Source organism: Xyrauchen texanus, chromosome 30 (genome assembly GCF_025860055.1).
Source record: "Xyrauchen texanus isolate HMW12.3.18 chromosome 30, RBS_HiC_50CHRs, whole genome shotgun sequence".
Lineage (NCBI taxonomy): Eukaryota > Metazoa > Chordata > Actinopteri > Cypriniformes > Catostomidae > Xyrauchen > Xyrauchen texanus.
The window spans coordinates 28,667,233-28,689,012 of NC_068305.1; the positions used below are offsets into that span (position 1 = coordinate 28,667,233).

The window sequence follows — 21,780 nt, forward strand, 5'->3', positions numbered from 1 at the left end:
ATTCTTCTGTTAAAACTTGTATATCATTTGTGCTGGAAAGTTGTTTTAGACAAATGTTTTGGTGGATAACTCTTAAGTTGTCAACAAAGTTGTAAATTTCGATATACTTTTACACGAAAATGATGGTAACATGTATATTGTTTATGTTTATACTATTAAAACAGTGAGTACTTAATGTGGATTTGCCCCATTCACTTCCATTGTAAGTGCCTTACTGTAACCCAGATTTATTATCATTTTTTAAATTTAAGAATAAGAAGAATTAATCTATATCAATTTTTGTGGCAATCAACATTATGCCACACATACTGTTGATTGAGCTTACATTTTATTAATCCCGAAATATTCCTTTACGCATAATGTTCCTCAAGTGATTTGAAGAGATAATCAAAATTGCTAAATTCAATTTAACTGGAGTATAAAATAGGAAATGTTTTCGGCTACTTTATTTTAAACGGCAAATTGGAAGAACAAAATAACTGACCCAAAGATAATATCATCACACCCCTCTATACAGGCATAATTTACCTCAGAATTTATTGTGATGGTTAGCTGACCCATGAAATAATTGTCTCTTGTAGTTCATTGAAAGCATGCATTTCGTTTTAAAATTGAATCGTGAGTCACACACGTTTACATTTTCAAAATTGAAACAAAGTTACCCAGGCTCATGCTCTTGCTTAAGAGCTCTCCAGTCGATGAAGTTTCTTCACGTACACCGGCTAATTAGTGATTTTTGTCCTCGCTCAATTACCTGTCTCTGTTGTGCATTCAAATGAAGCCTTAATGCGCTCAGTAATTGTACGCCTACCTGTGTGAAACCTGAATAGTTTGACTCTGATCAATAACCTTATTTGTCTTTTTTTTTATTTTTCTATTTTATTTATTTTTCCAGTGCTAAAAATAAAGGCCTTTTTTTTTTTTTTTTTTTTTTAACCAATAATATACTTCTGTGCCTGGTGTCACAATAACCAAACATTTTGAATGGCCTACTAAACTCTGCTTGTAAACCCTTGAAATCAGCTGCTGGAGGAGGGGTATGACTTGGATCATCCAATTTAAGGCTATCACAGTAACATAGCTGCTATACTAGTAGCGGCGAGCTAATGCCACAATCCACGACATAAAACCTGCGAATTTACCCTCAGACATCACATCAGCTCGTGCAGAATAGCCCTTAATGCAAGGCATTCTGAGTCTCCCATTTCCATTAGGCTCTCATGACTGCAGAATTGCTGCGGACTGCAAGTTATCAAGAGGCACTAATTTCACATTAAAGACCATTGACTGCAGTGGCTTGATTCGAGTGTTTGCGACAATTAACACAATCAGAATCGGAGCCCAGATCGTTTACCTTCACTCCGTAATTATTTATTTTTTTTGGCCGCACGCCCTCACACATTCGAAAATTCAAACTGAATACGGTGTCAAAAACCGGAGCTGCGTGATGAGAAAAGAGAAGATGCTACTCTTTTTGTTATCAAACCACTGTCTACACACACACGCACGCACTCATTCGTTAGTGCAGCTATCTTTATGAGGACTCTCCATAGACATAATGATTTTATGTACGAACTATAGATTCAATCCCCTAACCCTATACCCCTAAACCTAACCCTCACAAAAAAAACTTTCAGCATTTCAAAACTTTTACATTTTCAAAAAACAAAAGCAAAGATCGTTTAGTATGTTTTTTTTAATGATTTGAAACCCCCTCTAGACCCTTGCTCATAAAACTACATTTATAGAATGATACCCTTGTAATTACCAGTTGTAAGAAAAATAAATTTGAGTCTATTTAATTTTTATTTGGCCAACAATAAAAAATTTATTAACAGTAAAAATGTATTCCCAAACGCCCATATATATAGGCCCATACACTCTCTCTTCTCCTTTTTATATTAATAATATATATATATATATATATATATATATATATATATATATATATATATATATATATATATATATATATATATATATATTTAAAACATTACACATTATATCAACATAAACACAATAAAAGAAACAGAAAAAGAATACAATTAAAATAAACAAAACGGCATTACACAAACATGATATGCGATTTCCATTTGATCAAATAAAAACAATACAAATAAACTGTCAGGAATGGGGTGAAATTGGGTTTAAGCACCCAGCTTTGCTTGATTAGACGCATAAATCTGGACAGCATTGGCGCGCCTGTGAGTTTAAATCCCGTCCATCGCGAGATTACTCTAGCCATGTGACCGAGACGTAGGGGAAAAAAAAAGAAAACAAGAAGCTGTGCAGAGTCTGGAAAGGCAAAAGCGTATTGTATTTGTGATTAAAAAACAAAACAAGAAATGGGTATTTGTACGAAATTTGCATTTATAGTATCATGTCTATTTTCAGGATGGGCTACTGTGCAAATAACATTTGTTAAGTGCTCTGTTTACCCACCGGAGACGAGTGGTGGTGAAGGTGCACTAAAGCTTCCATCTCCAGTCATTCCGATGCCACCGGTTTTCCAAGCAAACCGTTTGGGATTCTTCTACTCTCTCAGTCTTTCATCTAACTATCCAGAGAACTTGGAGGTTAACGAACATTGCATTGAACGGCTCCACATCTTTGGTGAACGCTACGTGACTTATACGAACTGTCTGGTGACTAATGCAAGACCCGTCAAAATCTGTCAGAACTGTTATATTGGCTTCAACAGTCTGGAGGAAATATATACAAATATATCATCTGACGAAGTAAGTGCTGGCTGTTCAGTTTCGGGTCTATAGATGTTCTTCTATCATTTAAAGGTTGTTTGGCAGAATGTCCACACGGCTGGTCACATGCACTCATGTCTCGTGATTGTGTGTGGTCTGTCTATATCAACAGGCCTGGCTCAGACGAATCTGGAGTGTTTTAGTGAGCTTAAAGCACGTTCAAGGTTATTTTAAATAAATGAAGTGCAGTTATAGAAAGCTTTTATGTCATGACACTACATAGCACGTAGGTTTTATCTTTGTAGATATGTTGTACTGTGCAAAAAAATTAGGGACTTGCGAATAATATTGCATAGTCAGGATGTCTTCTAAAATAATGCTATAAATAGTTCTCATTTATCAATTGGTATCATACAAAGTCCAGTAAACATAAAAAAGCTAAATCATTATTTGGTGTGACAACCTTTGCCTGCAAAACAGCAACAATTCTCCTAGGTACACCAGGAAACAGTCTTTCTTTGTTGTTGGCAGATAGGATGTTCCAAGCTTCTTGGATAACTTGCCACAGTTCTTCTATATATTTAGGCTGTCTCAATTGCTTCTGTCTCTTCATGTAATGCCAGACTGATGCAATGATGATGAGATCCGGGCTCTTGGGGGGCCATATAATCTGTTGCAGAATTCCTTGTTGTTCTTCAATTCTATTTGCAAAGGCAATGTTGAAATCTAAAATTGATATTTCATATAACGGTATAACCTATATACTGTACAAAATAACTATTTTAAGACAAGATTTTGTGAAAAATATAATTAGCCTAAGACTTTTGCTTAATGTATTTGTTTCTTTCCGTATTACTGTAAATTAATCAGTAATTGATTAATTAATTTGAAAATAATTTCCATCTGATTATGTGTTGTTTCCTTAGCTGGGCCCTGGAAATGTCAGTTGCCATGACAGCTTGATGCGTTCTGATAGGCTGATGCTTCTCTATACCCTTTACAGTAAATTAGATGAGATTTGGACATCAGCAGGATGCAAACGTAAGTAAAATGACACAGCATAAAACACTGGCATTGTGCTGTTTCATTGAGACCAAAAATTCTCTAATAATTTTATTTCCCTAATGCCATCCCAGATGTGTATGACTTTCTTCTGCTGAATACAAAGTTTTTTAGAAGAATATTTCAGCTCTGTAGGTCTTCACAATGCAAGAGAATGGGTACCAACATTTTGAAGCTCCAAAAAGCACATAAATGAAGCATAAAACTAATCCATAAGACTAGTGCAGAGGTATTAAATTAAAGTTCAAAGAGGTCCGGTCTCAACATTTCCTTCCCAGCAAAGGTCTGGATAATGCATAGTTTTCATGGTGTCAGTAGTCATGTGGCTATGAATTTATATTATATATATTTTTGAATAGTTTGCAACAGCAGCCTTCTTTGTAAAGAAATAAAAAATAAATCCTAAAAAGTCAAAACTGGGCAGGAATGAGGACTTTGGGGCCCAGAGACAGCCAAAGTAAAGGGGGTCTGAGGGATCTTCGATAAAAGGATTAAAATATATTTATCAATACTTCAATAGTTGAGGGCACTTGGATAGGAATTTCTGTTCTCCCCTTTTCTCCGCAATTTGGAATGCCAAATGCGCTCTAAGTCCTCGTGGTGGCGTAGTGACTCGCCTCAATCTGGATGTCAGAGGACGAATCTTAGTTGCCTCCGCATCTGAGACCGTCAATCTGCGCATTTTATCACGTGGCTTGTTGCGTGCGTTACTGCAGAGACATTGCGCGTGTGGAGGCTTCACGCTATTCTCCACGGCATCCAAACACAACTCACCGCTCGCCCCACCGAGAACCACATAATAGCGACCACGAGGAGGTTACCCCATGTGACTCTACCCTCCCTAGCAACCGGGCCAGTTTGGATGCATATGAGACCTGGCTGGAGTCACTCAGCATGACCTGGATTCAACCTCGCGACTCCAGGGGTGGTAGTCAACATTTTTCCTTGCTGAGCACTTGGATATGAATATTAAAAGATAATATCAACAGTTAGTTTGAAGCTGAATGACAGCAGTCCAGTTTCTGTTTAAATATTTTTACATTCAGAATATATAGTATGTGTATGGGATATAAGAGGACTTTTTAAGGATAAAACTACTGTATGTCGGTTCAGGGTTGTCCCATGAAAGAAAATGTATAAAAATGTAAAAGTCTGAATTGACCATTTTTATATTTTACTTTAATTGAGACTCTACACTGGCGGCAAATGTTTGGAATAATTTACAGATTTTGCTGTTTCGGAAAGAAATTGGTACTTTAATTCACCAAAGTGGCATTCAACTGATCACAAAGTATAGTCGGGACATTACTGATGTAAAAAGCAGCACCATTACTATTTGAAAAAAATTATATTGCTCAAATCTAAACAGGCCCCATTTCTAGCAGCCATCACTCCAATACCTTATCCTTGAATAATCATGCTAATTTGGTAATAGAAAATCACTTGCCATTATATCAAACACAGCTGAAAGATATTTGGTTTGTTAAATTAAGCTTAACATTGTCTTTGTGTTTGATTTTGATTTGCTACAGTATGCAATAGACTGGCATGTCTTAAGGTCAATATTAGGTAAACAAAATGCAAAAAAGAAACTTTTCAGTCAATCATTGTTTTGAGGAATGAAGGCATCAGCTTGAAATTGCCCAAAAAAGAAGATTTCATACCAAGATGTACACTACAGTCTTCAAAGACAAAGGGCAACTGGCTCTAACAAGGACAGAAAGTGATGTGGAAGGCCAGATGTACAACTAAACAAGAGGATAAGTACATCAGAGTCCCTAGTTTGAGAAATAGACACCTTACATGTCCTCAACTGACAGCTTCATTGAATTCTACCAGCTCAACACCAATTTCATGTACAACAGTAAAGAGAAGACTAAGGGGTGCAGGCCTTATGGGAAGAATTGCAAAGAAAAAGCCACTTTTGAAATGGAAAATCAAAAAGAAAGGGTTTGAAACTCAGACATTTGACAACAGAAAATAGTGTTATGGATCTTAACCTCATTGAGCTTTTGTGGTTCAGCTAGACAGCGTGAGTGCCCGACAAGCCTGAATTGCTACAGGAAGTGTGCTGTGAAATGTCTCCTGGGTATCTGGACAAACTGACAGCTAGAATGAGAAAAAAAAAGAAATCTTTCTTTGCTGCACATGGAGGATTTTTTGATGAGAATTCTTTGAATTTTTTTTCAAATTGTAATAGTAAATTTTCATGTTATTAATGTCCTGACTATACATTGTGATCAGTTGAATGCCACTTTGGTGAAGAAAAGTACCAATTTCTTTCCATAAGAGCAAAATGTGTACATTATTCCAAACGTTTGGCTGCCAGTGTACTAACAAACAAAAATTTACATGACAGTGAAGCATTAAAATACTGTTTGCTTGAAGTGTAAATAGACTTTTGTTGCCATCCATGCCATGATAACATATGATTTATTTTCACAAAATTAGAACAAAAATTAGATTTTTATTATAAAAAAGGCTCAAAACATACTTATCAATGAAGCTAAATTTAGACAGAAAAAGCATCTTGACACAGACCTTGTTTAGCTGAACTTTCAAATTCACATTTCAGACAGATGAAGGTTGTTTCACTTTGCTTCATTTTCGTTTTCTACTGGGCGTTTAAGCAAAAGATGGCAGTATCTGTAGCAGGGTTTCTGCTGAAATAAATAACCTGCAACTACATAATGTAAATCAGGCTTTATGGTGCATCTCATGTCTATAGCAGGGAGAGAGGCAATGCATGGAGAGCAGGAATAAGCGCGTAGCGCTGGATGCTCTTGAAAATGCATATGCTTACAAAATCACTTAGCCAGGTGTCGGATAACTAGCACAAAGATTTAGATCACGGTCGTTTGGTCCGGATCAGGACCGGAGTCCACCTATTGAATAACTGTTCTAGTGGTTAAATCCATGTCTACAGAAGTGATATGATAATTGTGGGTGAGAAAAAGATCAATGTTTATGTCCTTTTTACTATAAATTCTCCCTGCCCATTTGGAGGCAATATGCATGGAAAAAAAGGACTTACCGTAAATATTTATCTTTTTCTCATCCACACATCTCATATGTCGCTTCTGTAACCATGGATTATACCGCTGGAGTGATATGGATTACTTTAATGCTGCCTTTATTTGCTTTTGGAGATTTAAAAATTCTAGCCACCATTCACTTGCATTGTGAGGAAAACCAACAAAGCTGAGATATTCTTCTAAAAATCTTCATTTGTGTTCCGCAGAAGAAAGGATCTCATGCCAACTCTCTACAGACACGTTTGAGAAAGAATCACCATTTGCTATAAAATTTGTGTTCTGACTCCCCAGACTTTTGACAACATGTAAGCATAATGCAACTGAAAACTAGATAAGATGTTAAGAAAACAGAGAAGGAATAGTTTTCAAAAATATGATTTAATGCAATATAGTATGCAAGATTGTACATTTTATTTTCATATTTCGCTTTTGATCCATTAATCACATTTTAGCTTGTGTGCAAATGTACAAATTTCACATTCTATCTATATATACATGATGTCATAATTATAGAAGCTGTTGAAATTTCATATTCATTTTTTTTCCTATTAACATTTTTTATTTATTCAAATAGTTGACAAATACAAACAAAACATATATACACTGAATAAATATTTAACTCCCTCTACTACCCCTCCACAATCACCAACCCCACCCTGACCCTCAACGAACATCCCTGTGTTCATACTGAAGTACACACACAAAAATGTTTAATAATAAGAACAAAATAAATAATATTATAATCATACACATCTAAAAATATGCCTCTGTCTCCACAGCCCCACCCCAAGAGTCCCCCAAAAACTCAAAATAACTGCCTCATTTCCATCAAATGAATACCAGATCCCTAGCCTTCTATATGACACCTCCTCGAAAGCAGCCAACATCCCCATCTCCATGCCCCTCTCCTGAAATGAGTGCGCTCCAGCCGACTTCCATCCCCTCATAACACTGGCCAGAACCACATTTTTTATGTGTTTATCCCCTATTTTGTTGACCGCCCCATCGCCTAAAATACAGAGTCTAGAGCTAAACGAAACCCGAGTGCCCAACACGTCATACACAACACTCTGAACCTTCAACCAAAATTCTTGGCTCTTATATAAATTCTTGGAATCTATGTAAAATCTTAAATTGCATAAGGCACAACCTTGCATCTCTAGAGACAGATGCATTTTTTGAATCTTAGCCCACACTCCCTCCTCCAATGCTAAGTTTAATTCTTTCTCCCATAATCACTTTATAGAAGTTAAAACTCTGTCCCCCAGACCCCAGAGCAGGAAGTAATACACTGATGCCTCATGAACTTTTCCAAAAGCAGTAATCACCACTAGAGTATCTGCCGCTTTAGGGGGCTGTGTGCTACTCCCAAAAATAGTACAGAGTAGATTTGTGGATCCAAAATGTTGAACAAAATTTTCAAAGGATTTCAACATTCCACTCTCATATGGGTCACCGAGCATATTAACCTCCAAGAGGTTAAAAGAGCCAAATGTCTGAGATCAAATGCATAATAATAAAAATAAATCTTGGGTAGGCCTAGCCCACCTTTGTCAATCGGTCTATGTAACTTATTGAAGTATGCTTACCATTCCACATGAAGGAATTTGTTTTGCTATCAAGTTTTTTGCTGAGAGGATTATTGGTTGCCTCCTGCCCCCCCCTTCAAGAACTATACACTTCCAGAGTGAGGGAAAAAGGCTGGAAAAATCAATCTGGACCCCACTCACCCAGTCATTACCTTTTTTAACTGTTGCCTTCTGGCTGACGCTTCAGAGCTATGAGCACCAGAACCGTCAGGCACAGGAACAGTATTTTTTCCCACAAGCTATCCATCTCATGAACAGTTAAAATTGCCCCATTGAGAATAATTATGTGCAATACACAGTTTAGTCTTTTTATATTTATCCAACACATCTACCTCTTCTCTTTCGCCATTTCTGCCATTTTATTCCTATTTAAAAAAGAATTTGCGCTGTACATAACAGATTTGTATTTTTCACTGTACATAACAGATAACAGATTTGTATTAGAATTGCACTATGTATGTGTGTATCCATATAAGTGTGTGTGTGTGTGTGTGTATGTGTATGTACATATGTGTATAATTATTTTATATAATTGTAATTTTTTTATCTATGTCTTGCTGCTGTTTTTGTATTGTTGTGCACTGGAAGCTCCTGTCACCGAGACAAATTCCTTGTATGTGTAAGCATACTTGGCAATAAAGCTGATTCTGAATCTGGATTGCTTGAAACAAGAGAGGGGACATCTACAGGGAAAGTGTGACAGGGTTTAAAATGGGAAAGGAGGCGGTGGGAACTGGACAAAGCATCAAAGTATTATTTTAATGAAAACGTAAACAAAAAGACAAACATAAACACATGGCAGCTGCTTGTGGCTCTCTCTCTCTGCCGTACTGCCACATCCAGCTCGGCTTTATCGCTCCACGTCTAATTAGCACTATTAGTGAATGACGTACATTCCCCCAGAAATTACCCTGCCTTTCGAGACCTGAGAGGGAGACAAGGGGAAGGAAAAGAGCAGAGGGAAAGGGCAAGGCACAGCGACAGTGAGAGCAAGAGAAAAAAATTACTCGCTGGTTCCCAGTCACGCCGTCACCTGGTCCTCGACCACTCCTCCACCATCTGGCGGACGACTGCCACTCCTCCCTGGGTGGACAGCAGCAAGTCCTCCAACCCCTGTTAGATGGAATGCCCCTCCGCGTTCTGGCAGCCGGTAGCGAGCTCCTCCGCCCCTGGCAGTGGCTCCACCGCTCCAGATGGCCGGCAGCGAGCCCCTCCTCCCCTCGCGGATGGCGGCTGTCCCTCCACATCCAGGCGGCTGGCAGCGGCGACTCCATCCCCCGGCGGACCGCCGCGGTTGCTCCTTTGGGCTCCACGATGGTGCATCCCTCCTCCTTCCCGGGTTTCAGAACCAATGTAACGGTTTTTAAATGGGCAAGGAGAAGGCGGGAACTGGATGATGCATCAAAGTAACATATTAATGAAAACTTAAACAAGAAGACACAAACAAAAACGCACATACGGCAGCTGCGTGTGTCTCTCTCTCTGCCGAACTGCAGCATCCGGCTCTGCTTTATCCCTCTCCTCGGCTGATTAGCCCGATTGGGGGCTGGCTGTGCGCCCTCACAGCCCAGCCCCACCCTCCTCCTCATCACAGAGAGATTGTAGCAGGTAGTTGAATTTTGAAATACAATACATTTTAATAACATTAACCTTACCAATCATAGATAAATGTAATGAAGCCCACCTGCCCAAATTGCTCGAAAAACTTAACTTAAAATGAACTGGGCAATACACTGTCAGAGCCAAAGCTTTGGATTTAGACCAATTGACTTTATCCTGAGAATTTAGAAAAGGAATTAATAATTCTGTGGAAGCAAAGCATAGATCTAGTAGGGTCAAAGACAAATAATAAAATATCATCTACGTAGAGCAAAAGCTTATGAGCCATACCTCCTGCAAACACCCCTGGAAAATCATCTTACTTTCTTATCATGGCTGATAATGGTTCCAGAGCAAGCCAGAACAATAATGGGGAATGAGGGCATCCCTGCCAGGTGGCCTTATCCAGAGTAAAATAATCAGAAATTAATATTTTTTTTTTGTACTGCCACTACCGGGTGTCTGTAAAGTAACTTAATTCTTCCAATAAAAGTATTCCCAAACGCGTATATTTCCAAAATCTAAAAAAAGATAATCCCATTCTACCATATTAAACACCTTTCGGGATCAAGTGAGATTCGCCACTGACAACATGATGTTATCAGAAGAGCTACAGCCCCAAATAAATCCCACCTGATCTTTATGTATAAGAGATGTCATAACTTAACCGGTTAGCCAGAATTTCTGACAATATTTTTACGTCTAGCTGGATCAGGGAAATTGAATGGTAACTCTTACACTCGCTTGGATCTTTGTCCTTTTTAAGAATCAGACTGATCCGAGCTTGTGTCATGGTTGGCGGAAGTTTTCCATTCTTTAATGATTCCGGATAAACCTCTAACAAAAGTGGATCCAATTCTATAGTATTAAGATCTGAAAAATCCGGTGGCAAAGCCATCTGGCACCGGAGCCTTGCCTGTAGGCAAAGCCTTAATTACCTCGCAAAGATCTTCCAAGTTTATCTCAGAATCAAGATAATTTTTTGGCTCAGTTGTCAGTTTAGGGATTTCTAATGGTTCCACAAAGTTTCTAATATCTTCATCAGTAGACAAAGACATGGAACTATAGAGATCAAGATAGAATTCTTTAAAAGCATTATTATTATCAATGGCCGAGGTAAATATTTTACCACCAGCAGATTTCACTGAGGGAATGGTTGAAAAGACTCACACTGCTTTATGTATCTAGCCAAAAGCTTCCCTTCTTGTCCCCTGACTCAAAGTATGACTGTCTTGCTCTGAATAGCCAAACTCCACCTTCGTGACAAAATAGTTTTATATCTGTATTTCAATCGGGTCACTTCTCTGAGGCCATCAGATGACATTCGGTGCTTCAGCTCTGCCTCGGCACTTTTAATATTCTCTTCCAACTCAACGAGTTCTCGTGCTTTGGATTTTTTGGTGAATGAGAAATAACATATGATCTGACTCCTAAGAACCTCCTTAAGTGTCTTCCAAGCCACGCCCACAGAGGATACTGAGGACCAGTTGATCTCCATATAAACATTTATTTCAGCCTTTAACATTTGTTGGAATTTTTCAAAAGGGATACATTAAAGTGCCAACTATATGATTTATTTTTCTCTGTATGTGTCAACATTTCTAAACTCACCAGGGCATGATCTGAGAATAAGATGTTTCCAACTGAGCAATCAACAAATGAAATTAGGGACTTAAATATATATATATATATATATATATATATATATATATATATATATATATATATATATATAACAATTATATTTTAGAATAAATCTTATGGACTGGTGGAAAAATAATGCGTAGACCCTACCAGATGGGTTCAAAAGTCTCCAAATATATGTAAGACCAAGATTTTTACTCATCCTGTGAAGCGTCAGTGTTGCTATAGGGAACTTACACACTTTTGCTTCACTAAGAACGAGGACTGAGTCCATCAATAGATAAAAGTCTCCTCCCAATATCATAAAATGAGGGGTGCCAGTGGCTTGCAACATCCCTTCAAGATTTATAAAAAAGCCCTGATCATCAGTGTTAGCTGCGTAAATATTAGCCAAAATCAACCTTTGCCCCTGAATTTCTGCTAAAACAATAATGACTCTTCCTAATTTATCTTTAGTATGTTTGAGACATTTGAATTGTAGATGCTTATCAATGTAGTAACTCCCCTGCTCTTACTTGAGCCAGCACTAAAGAAAAAATGTCCATCCCATATCTTTTCAGCTTCCTGCGGGGAAAGATGCATTTCATGAAGAAACTCCATATCATATTTCTTTCGTTTAAGAAATGAAATTACCTTCCTTTTTATGGGGTGCCCCAACCCATTCACATTCCATGTAGAGAGACAATCCACTCATATTAACATTTGACATATTAGTAAAACTTGTGTGTCAAAAAGAAAATGATAAATATCTCATTCCAGCATTAGTGCAACAATAAAAACCTCAAACTTCCCACAAACCAAACAAACAGAAAAAAGAAAAACGTGCGCATTATCCCCACACACGACAGCGCCAACCGGTGTCCATCCCTCTAAATGCAAACAGTCCACATACGCCTACGAGAGCCCCTGTGAAACCTTTGCCATCAGATTGCTCAAGTCTAGTGTTTATATACAAATTTTGTGAGACAGAATAAAAGAACAGAAGATAATCTATTAAACAATGTCCAGCCAATAGGCGGAATAAAAACACGGAACGTGTAGATTCGTCCACATAATTGTCCCAAAGGTGTGTTCCTCCACAAAACAAGCTCCAGCTAGCGGAACAGCACAAAAAAAAAAAAAAGCTGTTCTGTTTCGTCAGGCAGTCAAACGAAAGTTCAGTGAGACGGCCCATTCAACTGCTACGTGAGTGCAACAAATTAACCAATTACTCTAATGTCCTGCAAGAAATACTCCACAAAACAAACTCCAACCAATAGGAGGCATAAGCACAAAGAATGTGCAGGTTCATCCACAACACTATCCCTAATGAGTGCTATTGCACAAAACAAACTCCAGCCGCTAGGTGGAACCAGCACAAAAAGAAACCAAAAAGGCGCCCAGTTTCCTCGGATGGTCAAGTGAATGTTCAGTGATTCAGGCCACTCTGCTGCACTTTTAGTATGGCAAAATAACTTACGCCATTGACTTTATGAATGACATGGCTTGCTGGGGACATGTAAATATTTTGCGGCCATCCTTAGCATCTATTCTCAATTTGGCCGGGAACATCAGTGCAAAAGCGACCTTCCGGTGAAGTAAGAGTGTGACAAGGAGGAGAATAATGGCAGCCGAATGTGGCAGTTCAGGAGAGAGGGATCCACACGCAGCTGCCGCGTGTGCATTTGTGTTTTGTGTCTTTTTGTTTAAGTTTACATTAAATATTACTTTGACTGTTCAGCCGCTTCCCGTCTCCTCCTTGACCATCCTTATACTGTTACAAAGAGTTTCTTGCATTCCTTGAATTGACCACGTTTCTCTCTTGACGAAATTGCAAAGTCTGGGAAAAAGAAAATGTTGTGGTTCTTCTAAGAAAGCCTTCCTTTACTCCTTGCCTCACATAACACAAGATCTTTATCGGATGATCTCCGAAATTTGGCCAGAATTGATCGGGGCCTGTCTCCCTCAGCAGATCACTGAGCCGGAACTCTGTGAGCTTGCTCGATTTCCAGCTTATGGCCTGTTATGTTGAGCAGACTAGGTAAGGGCCCTTCCAGGAATTCCACCATATTCTGACCCTCTGCTCCCTGAGGAATTCCAACTATTCTTACGTTATTCTGCCGTTTACTATTCTCCATATCTTGCAACTTTTCCCAGATGTGCTCCAAATCCGCCTTGGTCACTATCATATTAGCAGCTAATTCCCTTTCTGATGACTCCAGATAATCGATCCGTTTTTCAACGTCCGCCACTTTTCTATGTTTTTAAACAGGGGAACCACTCTGAATTGTGTTAAGACTGTAAAGACACATACAAAAGTTTGAATGAGCTCTATGGAAGCATGGAGAAAAACCAAACACTCTGCATTGATATACAGGATGCAGTAAGTCTTTTTGTATGCACTAACATATACAGGTTCAAATCTACAACCTCTCGATTTTAACAACAGGTTACTGGTCTGTAGCCATGCTGTAAAATGGAGAATTTTGTATGAATCGTTCAAGGAACCTAAATTAGACTTGACTTAAATGCAGTGTCAATGCCATTTCATGGCTGAAATAAAGCGATGGTGACAGCGTGATCACAAACTCCAGTCAAACAAGGTACATTTCCATCAGGGTGTGCACTCACGAGATGCAACAAGCAGTAAAAGACAAGACTGTTTCCAACTTCTTATTCGCCAGCTTCTTATTCAGTAAAAGGATCACTGCGCTTAAGTTCTTCTTCGCCACTACACAACTCAATCTCTGGCTAGTAAATATGAATATTTGTTGAATAAAATGCATATTTATTCATATAGCATGAAATTGAGCCTGAGGATGAGTAAATGATTTTTCATTTAGAGTTTACATTTTTGGGTGATCTATTTCTACTTAGACTGTTACCTTTCACTTTCAGTCTTAAAGGAATGGACCTTATTTAACTTATATTAGATTTTTGATGAATGAAAATGAGGATGTGAGGGATAGACTTGCAGTCTCCAGTGGCATGCGCTGTGTAAAGCTGAATAAAGCTTCATAGAGTTTTTTGGTCTGCTGAAATTTTTGGGAAATTTGTTTATTTTTCAGTGTTTCGTCAGCAGAGTGATCCACAACACGGTACAGCCCATTGAAGAGACTAAGGCTATGCCTCGGCCTCATTGTCATTACTGTAAAAAAAAAAAAAGATGGTGCTACTGTGTATAATGTCCAGAGTTCATCCAAAAAGGAAACTTCTCTCAACATTTACTAACCTTCATGTCATTCCATGACATCCATTCTTCATGTCATCTGTTTCACTTTCTTCTGCAGAACACAAAAAGAGAATTAAAATGAACATCCCAGTTCATCTTGTCAATACAATGGCACTGGATAGGGATCCACTTTCAAGCTTCAAAAAGAATGCAAATGTACCATAAAAATAGTCCATGCATCATGACTCATTCATCATATTCCAAGTCTTCTGAAGAGATATGATATGGTTTTATGAACAAGTTTCTCTCATTCACTCATGAATGCAAAACAGATGTCAAGTAATGACAAAGAAATTTGTCATCCTGTAACATCATGGCTTTTTCATTTAATTTGATTAATTCGACATTATGGTTATTTTGAGAATGGTTGTAATATTTTATTTTTTTTTCTCATTAGAATGCCTAAGTGGAGATCAACAGACTCTGTCCAATGATACCATCTACTTCATGATTAATCTGAATAAGTCACTGACCTGCTTTGAGAAATATCAGGTAACATTAAGCGACTCGTATAGAAACATACAAGCTCTGCTCAGTTAATTATATTGAAATCATTCGACAGTTGAGTATAAAAGTATACTTCATTTTCAATGTTTTTAAACAGGGCAACCACTCTGAATTGTGCAAAGACTGTAAGGACTCATACAGAAGTTTGAACGAGCTTTATGGAAGCATGGCGAAAAACCAAACACTCTGCATTGATATAGAGGATGCAGTAAGTCTCTTTGTGTGCACTAACATACACAACCCTTCTATTGCTCATGAATGAAGCACGAATATAGTAATTTTTATTTAATGTTTGAATAGTTTTTTTTTTTTTTTAAATGAATAACAAAAATGCTTTCCCATTTTAGGCCAGATATTTGCAAGAACATGCATCAACTAAAATGCTTATCATAACGAATGCTATCTGTACTATAAAGCTGGAGTGTGTAACTTTTTTTGGTCTTAAAATATTTTCTCCAATGCCAATTTTACATGCGGAGACAACCATAAGTAAGCCATTCGTAAGTAAGACTGTTTTTGTAGCGCTATGAAAATTCCTCAACAACAATGACCATTTTGCTTGTGAATTGGGGGAGGGACTATCTGTTTGGTTGATGAACAGTAGAAGGGTGGCGTATTCGGAATGTTGTTTGAAAACTATGTTTATTTTTACAATTCCATTCGGTGGCGCAGAAATGACTCACTTCAGCTGTAAGAGTTATTAGCCAATATAGCTGGGCATTAATACAGATTTACCGATTTCACAAGCTCTCGATTCAATTCCGATTTCCTTTCGATGTCTATTCATATGGGTGTATTTCAGTTATGTCGCTTTTCAGGGTTTTCCCTGCATTGAAAAAAATTTTGGAAGCCGCCGAAGCAAATTTTATGAAATTCATCTTTCTTTTGCACTTTATAAGCGCTAAATATGCTTCAAATGTGAAACACAGATGATTGCAGGGAGAATGAAGACTGGTTTCACGTATGTGTTGCGAGAATGAAAATCCCAGGAGATCAGCAGTTACAGAAATACTCAAACCAGCCCATCTGGCTCCAACAGTCGTGCCACAATCCAAATCACAGAGATCACATTTTCCGCCATTCCGATGGTTGATGTGAACATTAACTGAAACTCCTGACCTGTAGCTGCATGATTTTATGCACTGCAGCCACACGATTCGCTTATTAGATAATCACATTGTTGGTGCCAGATGGGCTGGTTTGAGTATTTCTGTAACTGCTGATCTCCTGGTATTTTCATGCACAACAGTCTCTAGAATTTACTCAGAATGGTGTCAAAAACAAAAAACATCCAGTGAGCGGCAGTTCTGTGGATGGAAATGCCTTGTTGATGAGAGAGGTTAACAGAGAATGGCCAGACTGTTTCGAACTGACAGTCAGATAACCACTCTGTACAATTGCGGTGAGAAGAATAGCATCTCAGCTATTCTTCTCGCATCTTGGTGGCACAAGTGGAACCTACACTTACCTATATACCCCTTAAACTTTTTTTCGAATTTTTTTGAACCCTTCCCATTATAAACTGATCCTAAAAGTGGAACTTTCAGCAATCTTGATCAATGCATCAAGACTGTTGACTTAAGGTCAAAGTCTAAGGAACAAGAGTAGCAAAATGTTTATATATGTACAGTATATGTACCTTGTAATGTGCTCTAGAGATCAGTTTTTGTTCCAAGGAGCTAGGACCAAGTAAAATAAAATGTATTAAAAAAAATGGTGGTTTTGCAATACCAATATGTAGAGGTCACTCAAAAAAAAAAAATTATAATTATTTATATATATATATTATATATTTCTGACGCTACACTCGGTGCTTTACACAGTGAACATGGGACACTCCTCAACCACCACCAGTGTGCAGCTTCCACCTGATGATGCGACAGCAGCCATAGGGCACCAGTACGCTCACCACACACCAGCTATTGGTGGAGAGTTGAGAGTAGAGTGATGCAATCAAGTCTGTTAAAATGAAATGATATCTGTCAATCTGTAGGAAACAAACATTTTCTCTATAGAAGAACAGTCCCAAATCAGTAATGTGTTTTACACATGAAAAATATATATTTAGGCCTATAGAAATAAGGTGTTAAATTAATTTGATTTCACACAGCACCTTGAAGTACAAAAATAGTTGAATTCAGAAGTATTTAGATGGTCAGATGATTTCTACTCATTGTAGTGGAGGGTTGCGCATAGAGTAAAAGATCGATCTTAGGATTTAAGAATTTAAATGAAGATCATGATGCATCAGAAAATCTATATTTTTACCCAGTCCTATTAGCTAATAATTACGACTCATAGGTTTTAGAGAACCTTAAAATGGTGCCCTCTACACCTGTACAAACTGTCTAAACAGATGGAAATAGATAAGCCTTCATAGAAGACGTAATGCAATGAAAAGCAGGACAGAGGGAGAGTAATGGTTCATAACAACAAAACTATCAGAAACATCCTAATCATCACCTTGTGTATTCCTCAGATGAACACGACAAGGCAGTTATGGAGTAAAAACTTTGGTTGCTCATTCCCTCGTGAAGAGACCGTGCCTGTCATTGCGGTGTCCTGCTTCATGCTCTTCCTTCCCATCATCTTCTACTTAAGCAGCTTCCTGCACTCAGAACAAAAGAAACGCAAGCTCATACACCGTGAGTGACACACCTAGCCATCCCAGTTGTCTCTGCAGAAGGTTGTAGGAAAAGGGCAGAGGTATCATACTTTGTTAATTTTGCAGCAGAGTAATGAGGGACCTCTGAATAGTTGGGAAATAGCTGTATACTTTGTGTTTGCTATCTGTACGTTTGAACAAATTGTTCCCACCAGAGCCAGAAATTAACAGGGCAAAATGGAAATTATGATTCCATTTTCCGTAATTAATTCCTAAATTGAACTTAACTCATGTAGTTCCAAACACTTGATGCACTTTCATCCGCGGATAACAAAACAAGATGGAGACTGAGACTTCCATTCTGCCTAACATCTCCTTTTGTGTCCACCATAGAGGGAAAGTCTTACAAGTTTGTAACTTGATGAGTATATTATTGAATTTTCACTTTTGGGTTAACTTTCCCTTTAACATTCTATTATGCACTTTATTGCATAAAATGAGTCAGAGTTTATTTTTATATATACATTTTAAAAGGTATTTATATTTAAAATGATATAGTAATTTATTTATATGTATTTTAATAGGTACTTTAATAGATAACAGCCTATAACAGCCTCCTAAAATTGAGAATTTATTTTAATAAATGTATTACATTTAATTATTTACAATGAAATGGCCCTGTATATGTTTGTTGTTAGAAAAAAAAATGGCCTCATAAAGGTAACAAATGTCCTTGGAAAAAACAACTTCAGGTGCAGATAATGCCCCTCAATGAAAAACACTGACACTGGTTCCTACTCACAAACTGTATTTGATCCTTACTGCTAGAGGCTTCTTGTTCAATCACTTTCAGACAGTCCTTAACCAAGCAGCCTCAGATCAATGGTACTACTAATTTTTGCATTCTTTAAAGAGTATAGTAAACAAACTGTGCTCTTAATGCTCTGAGTGAAGTCTCTGCATTGAGCTATGCATTGGATATTCTGTTATATCCCCTGACAACTGATTTAATCTATTCCATTATCCTGATCCACAGCCAAGAGAGCCAAGTCCAGCAGCAGCCTAATGAATATCCAGGACAAATTCAGCTGAGTGGGGAAGATGGAAATTGGGGGCACTGACTGAATCTTAAGGCACTTTCTGCATGGATGGGTGGGGTGTTTTTCTTGAACTCCAAGGACATCCTGGATCAAAGATTTTACAATGCTGCCCCACTGCTGCGATCACATTCTAGCATTCTATTCAAGTAGGATTGTTTTGCACTATAAGATTTGCACAATTCATTTGAATATGCTAATAGGCAATTTTTCACTGATGTGTTAAAAAAGAGCTGTTTTTCCAGTGAGGATTTATAATAATCAATATTATGAAGGATGTTTGTATTATATTGTTGTTTTTAATGAATTAAAGATTCAGGGAGGTTTAACTTTTACATGAGACTGGTTATGCTGCCTTTTTACTGCACTAAGAGAGCATGTTACATTTTAAATTCTCTATTTTGCTAGGAAACAGTGAATTAAAACCGAATGCACAACATGGCAATGGTACCACTTCTGAAAGCACTCCATGGACATTAGATAAAAATCTGGTAACAAATACTTGATTCAAGGTTAGTGGTGTATGCATTTAGTAGAGGAGAAAAGCAAAGGAAAAAAATACAAATTAAGTGAAAATGAAAACGTTAACAGGTTTTAGGTAGTTGTTTTCATTATATAAATGGAGTTAACATAGTCTGGCCAATTATTCTAAGAGAGTTAGACAAGGAAAATGTAAGTATAAATTATAGTGTTGAATCAGAAAAATCTTTTATTTGCTCAGCCAAGATTTTGGCCATTTCTGAAAGTATTATATAAAGTGTAATTTTAGTAACTTGCAGTAATTCGACTCTGAATCCAGTATGTTTATTCTTAAGATCTGTTCAGTTTAATATGTACAGCAAAGTAGGACAACACCTTTGATATCATTTTCTACCCAAAGCTTCCTCATACCTCTCTATTAAAATATGTTATTTAACTTAACTTAATCATTTCCTTGGTGCGATTGACAGGCTCGTTGTTTTCAGGGTTGTATGGACTTACCTTGGATTGCAAAGAGCCCGTTTCCCCCATCATTAGCAGCTAATCTAAATGTAGGATAAAGTTACTTGGCCAAATAATCGTAACAACACATCCGCTTAAGCTGCCTTGGCTTTTTGGTCTTATGGAGCCAAGCCATTGCCTATAACACTGGCCGTTAAGCGCATTTCACTTGATTTGTTCAATCATATGATCATGCAGGAAGATGTGGGAAAAATAGCCTTTTCATATTGGCTCAAGAATGCAACGTGTATCAAGAATGACAGCTTTCGTCGCTGAAATGCTGTATCCGTTAAGCGGTGGTGAAAGTCATTACTCCTGACCTGACTGGAAATTGTTGTGAGTAGGGTAATTTTAAGGCCACGTGTTGGAGGAACTGAAAGAAAAGCCGAAATACCTTTGAGGCGCATGACCCAAGCTCTACTTTACCTGACAAGAACCTTAGAGAGGATGAGGGGAAACTGGTGGGGGATATGAGATTATCCCTCATCACGTTTTGCCTCAGCAAGAATCAGAGCAGTGACTTTGGACCTTAAGCAATGAGCCTATTATGAAATATCCCTCTTCGCCTGAAACTCAACAGGGGCTTAGAAATCCACCAAACCAAGGTCTTCAGTAGAGTTAAGGAACTCTTTTGGAAGTTGCCATTACATTTTAGCCATTTTACATTTCTGTCATGATGAATATCATCGACTTCTTAAATTATATTATTTTGCTATCTGTTTGTGCTCCTTCAGAAGAACTTTCACACTTCTCAAAAGTCTGATTGTACTTTTTTAATGCTGTGATTTTATTATTAATAAAATGACATACTAATTCTAAAGCTACTTGGTGTTTTATTGACTTTAATAATTTCATTAAAAAGAGTTGAGAATATGCAATTTCAAACCATTCTGTCCCCTTATAATTCACCCTCTGGCCTGTTTCCATTCCCCATAATCTACCCACAAGGAGCTTTAATAGGAATTGACTGTGAACATAAGTCTTTGTTAAGTGTGTGGGGTGGGGGGAGTATTTGCTGTTTTGCTAGAAATAGGTTTAGTAGAATTTTTTTTTTTTATTTGTAACAATTTACAATAAAGATAAATGTAGTCATGTTAGTTAATGCATTAGGTATTATGAACTAACAAACTATTTTATAGCATTTATTTATCTTAGCTGATGTTAATTCAGCAAAATACTAATGCTCATTATTTGTTCATTTAGTTCATAATGCATAAAGTAATGTTAACGGTAACACTTCACAATATGGTTCCATTCGTTAACATCAGTTAATGCATTACGTATCATGAATATTACGTATCATGAATAAACAATCAACAATATTGTTTTGGGGCCTGGATAGCTCAGCGAGTATTGACACTGACTACCACCCCTGGAGTCACTATTTCGAATCCATGGTGTGCTGAGTGACTCCAGCCAGGTCCACATGGGGTTTGTTCATGATTAGTGGTTCTCACTCTCAAAGGGGATCACGGAGAATAGCATGAGACTCCACATGCCGTGAGTCTCTGCGGTGTCATGCATGGCCAGCCAGGTGATAAGATGCGCAGATTGACAGTCTCCGAAACAGAGGCAACTGAGACTTGTCCTCCACCACCTGGTTTGAAGTGAGTAACTGCACCACCACGAGGACCTAGTAAGTAGTGGGAATTGGGCATTCCAAATTGGGGAGAAGATTTTAAATAAATAAAAAAACAATCTATTTTTTTAATCATTTATTAATCTTTGTTAATGTCAGTAAAAAAATGCAG

General features: G+C 37.7%; 1 protein-coding gene across 1 annotated transcript; it reads left to right on the top strand.

The window, feature by feature from the left end:
• Positions 1–2,259: 2,259 nt before the first annotated feature.
• On the top strand, positions 2,260–20,843 carry LOC127623862 (osteopetrosis-associated transmembrane protein 1-like). Its single transcript, XM_052098434.1, has 6 exons — positions 2,260–2,738; positions 3,626–3,740; positions 15,237–15,331; positions 15,444–15,554; positions 17,826–17,991; positions 18,988–20,843. The coding sequence occupies exons 1-6, from the start codon at positions 2,346–2,348 to the stop codon at positions 19,041–19,043; spliced, it is 936 nt and encodes a 311-aa protein (XP_051954394.1). The 5' UTR covers positions 2,260–2,345; the 3' UTR covers positions 19,044–20,843.
• The last annotated feature ends 937 nt before the right edge of the window (positions 20,844–21,780 follow it).

Bases quoted from the DNA above. Each gene is read 5' to 3' on its own strand.
- LOC127623862 (XM_052098434.1), top strand. From the start codon at position 2,346: ATGGGTATTTGTACGAAATTTGCATTTATAGTATCATGTCTATTTTCA. The intron at 2,739-3,625 runs GTAAGTGCTGGC...TTGTTTCCTTAG, and splicing joins CAAATATATCATCTGACGAA to CTGGGCCCTGGAAATGTCAG. The intron at 3,741-15,236 runs GTAAGTAAAATG...TTTTCTCATTAG, and splicing joins GACATCAGCAGGATGCAAAC to AATGCCTAAGTGGAGATCAA.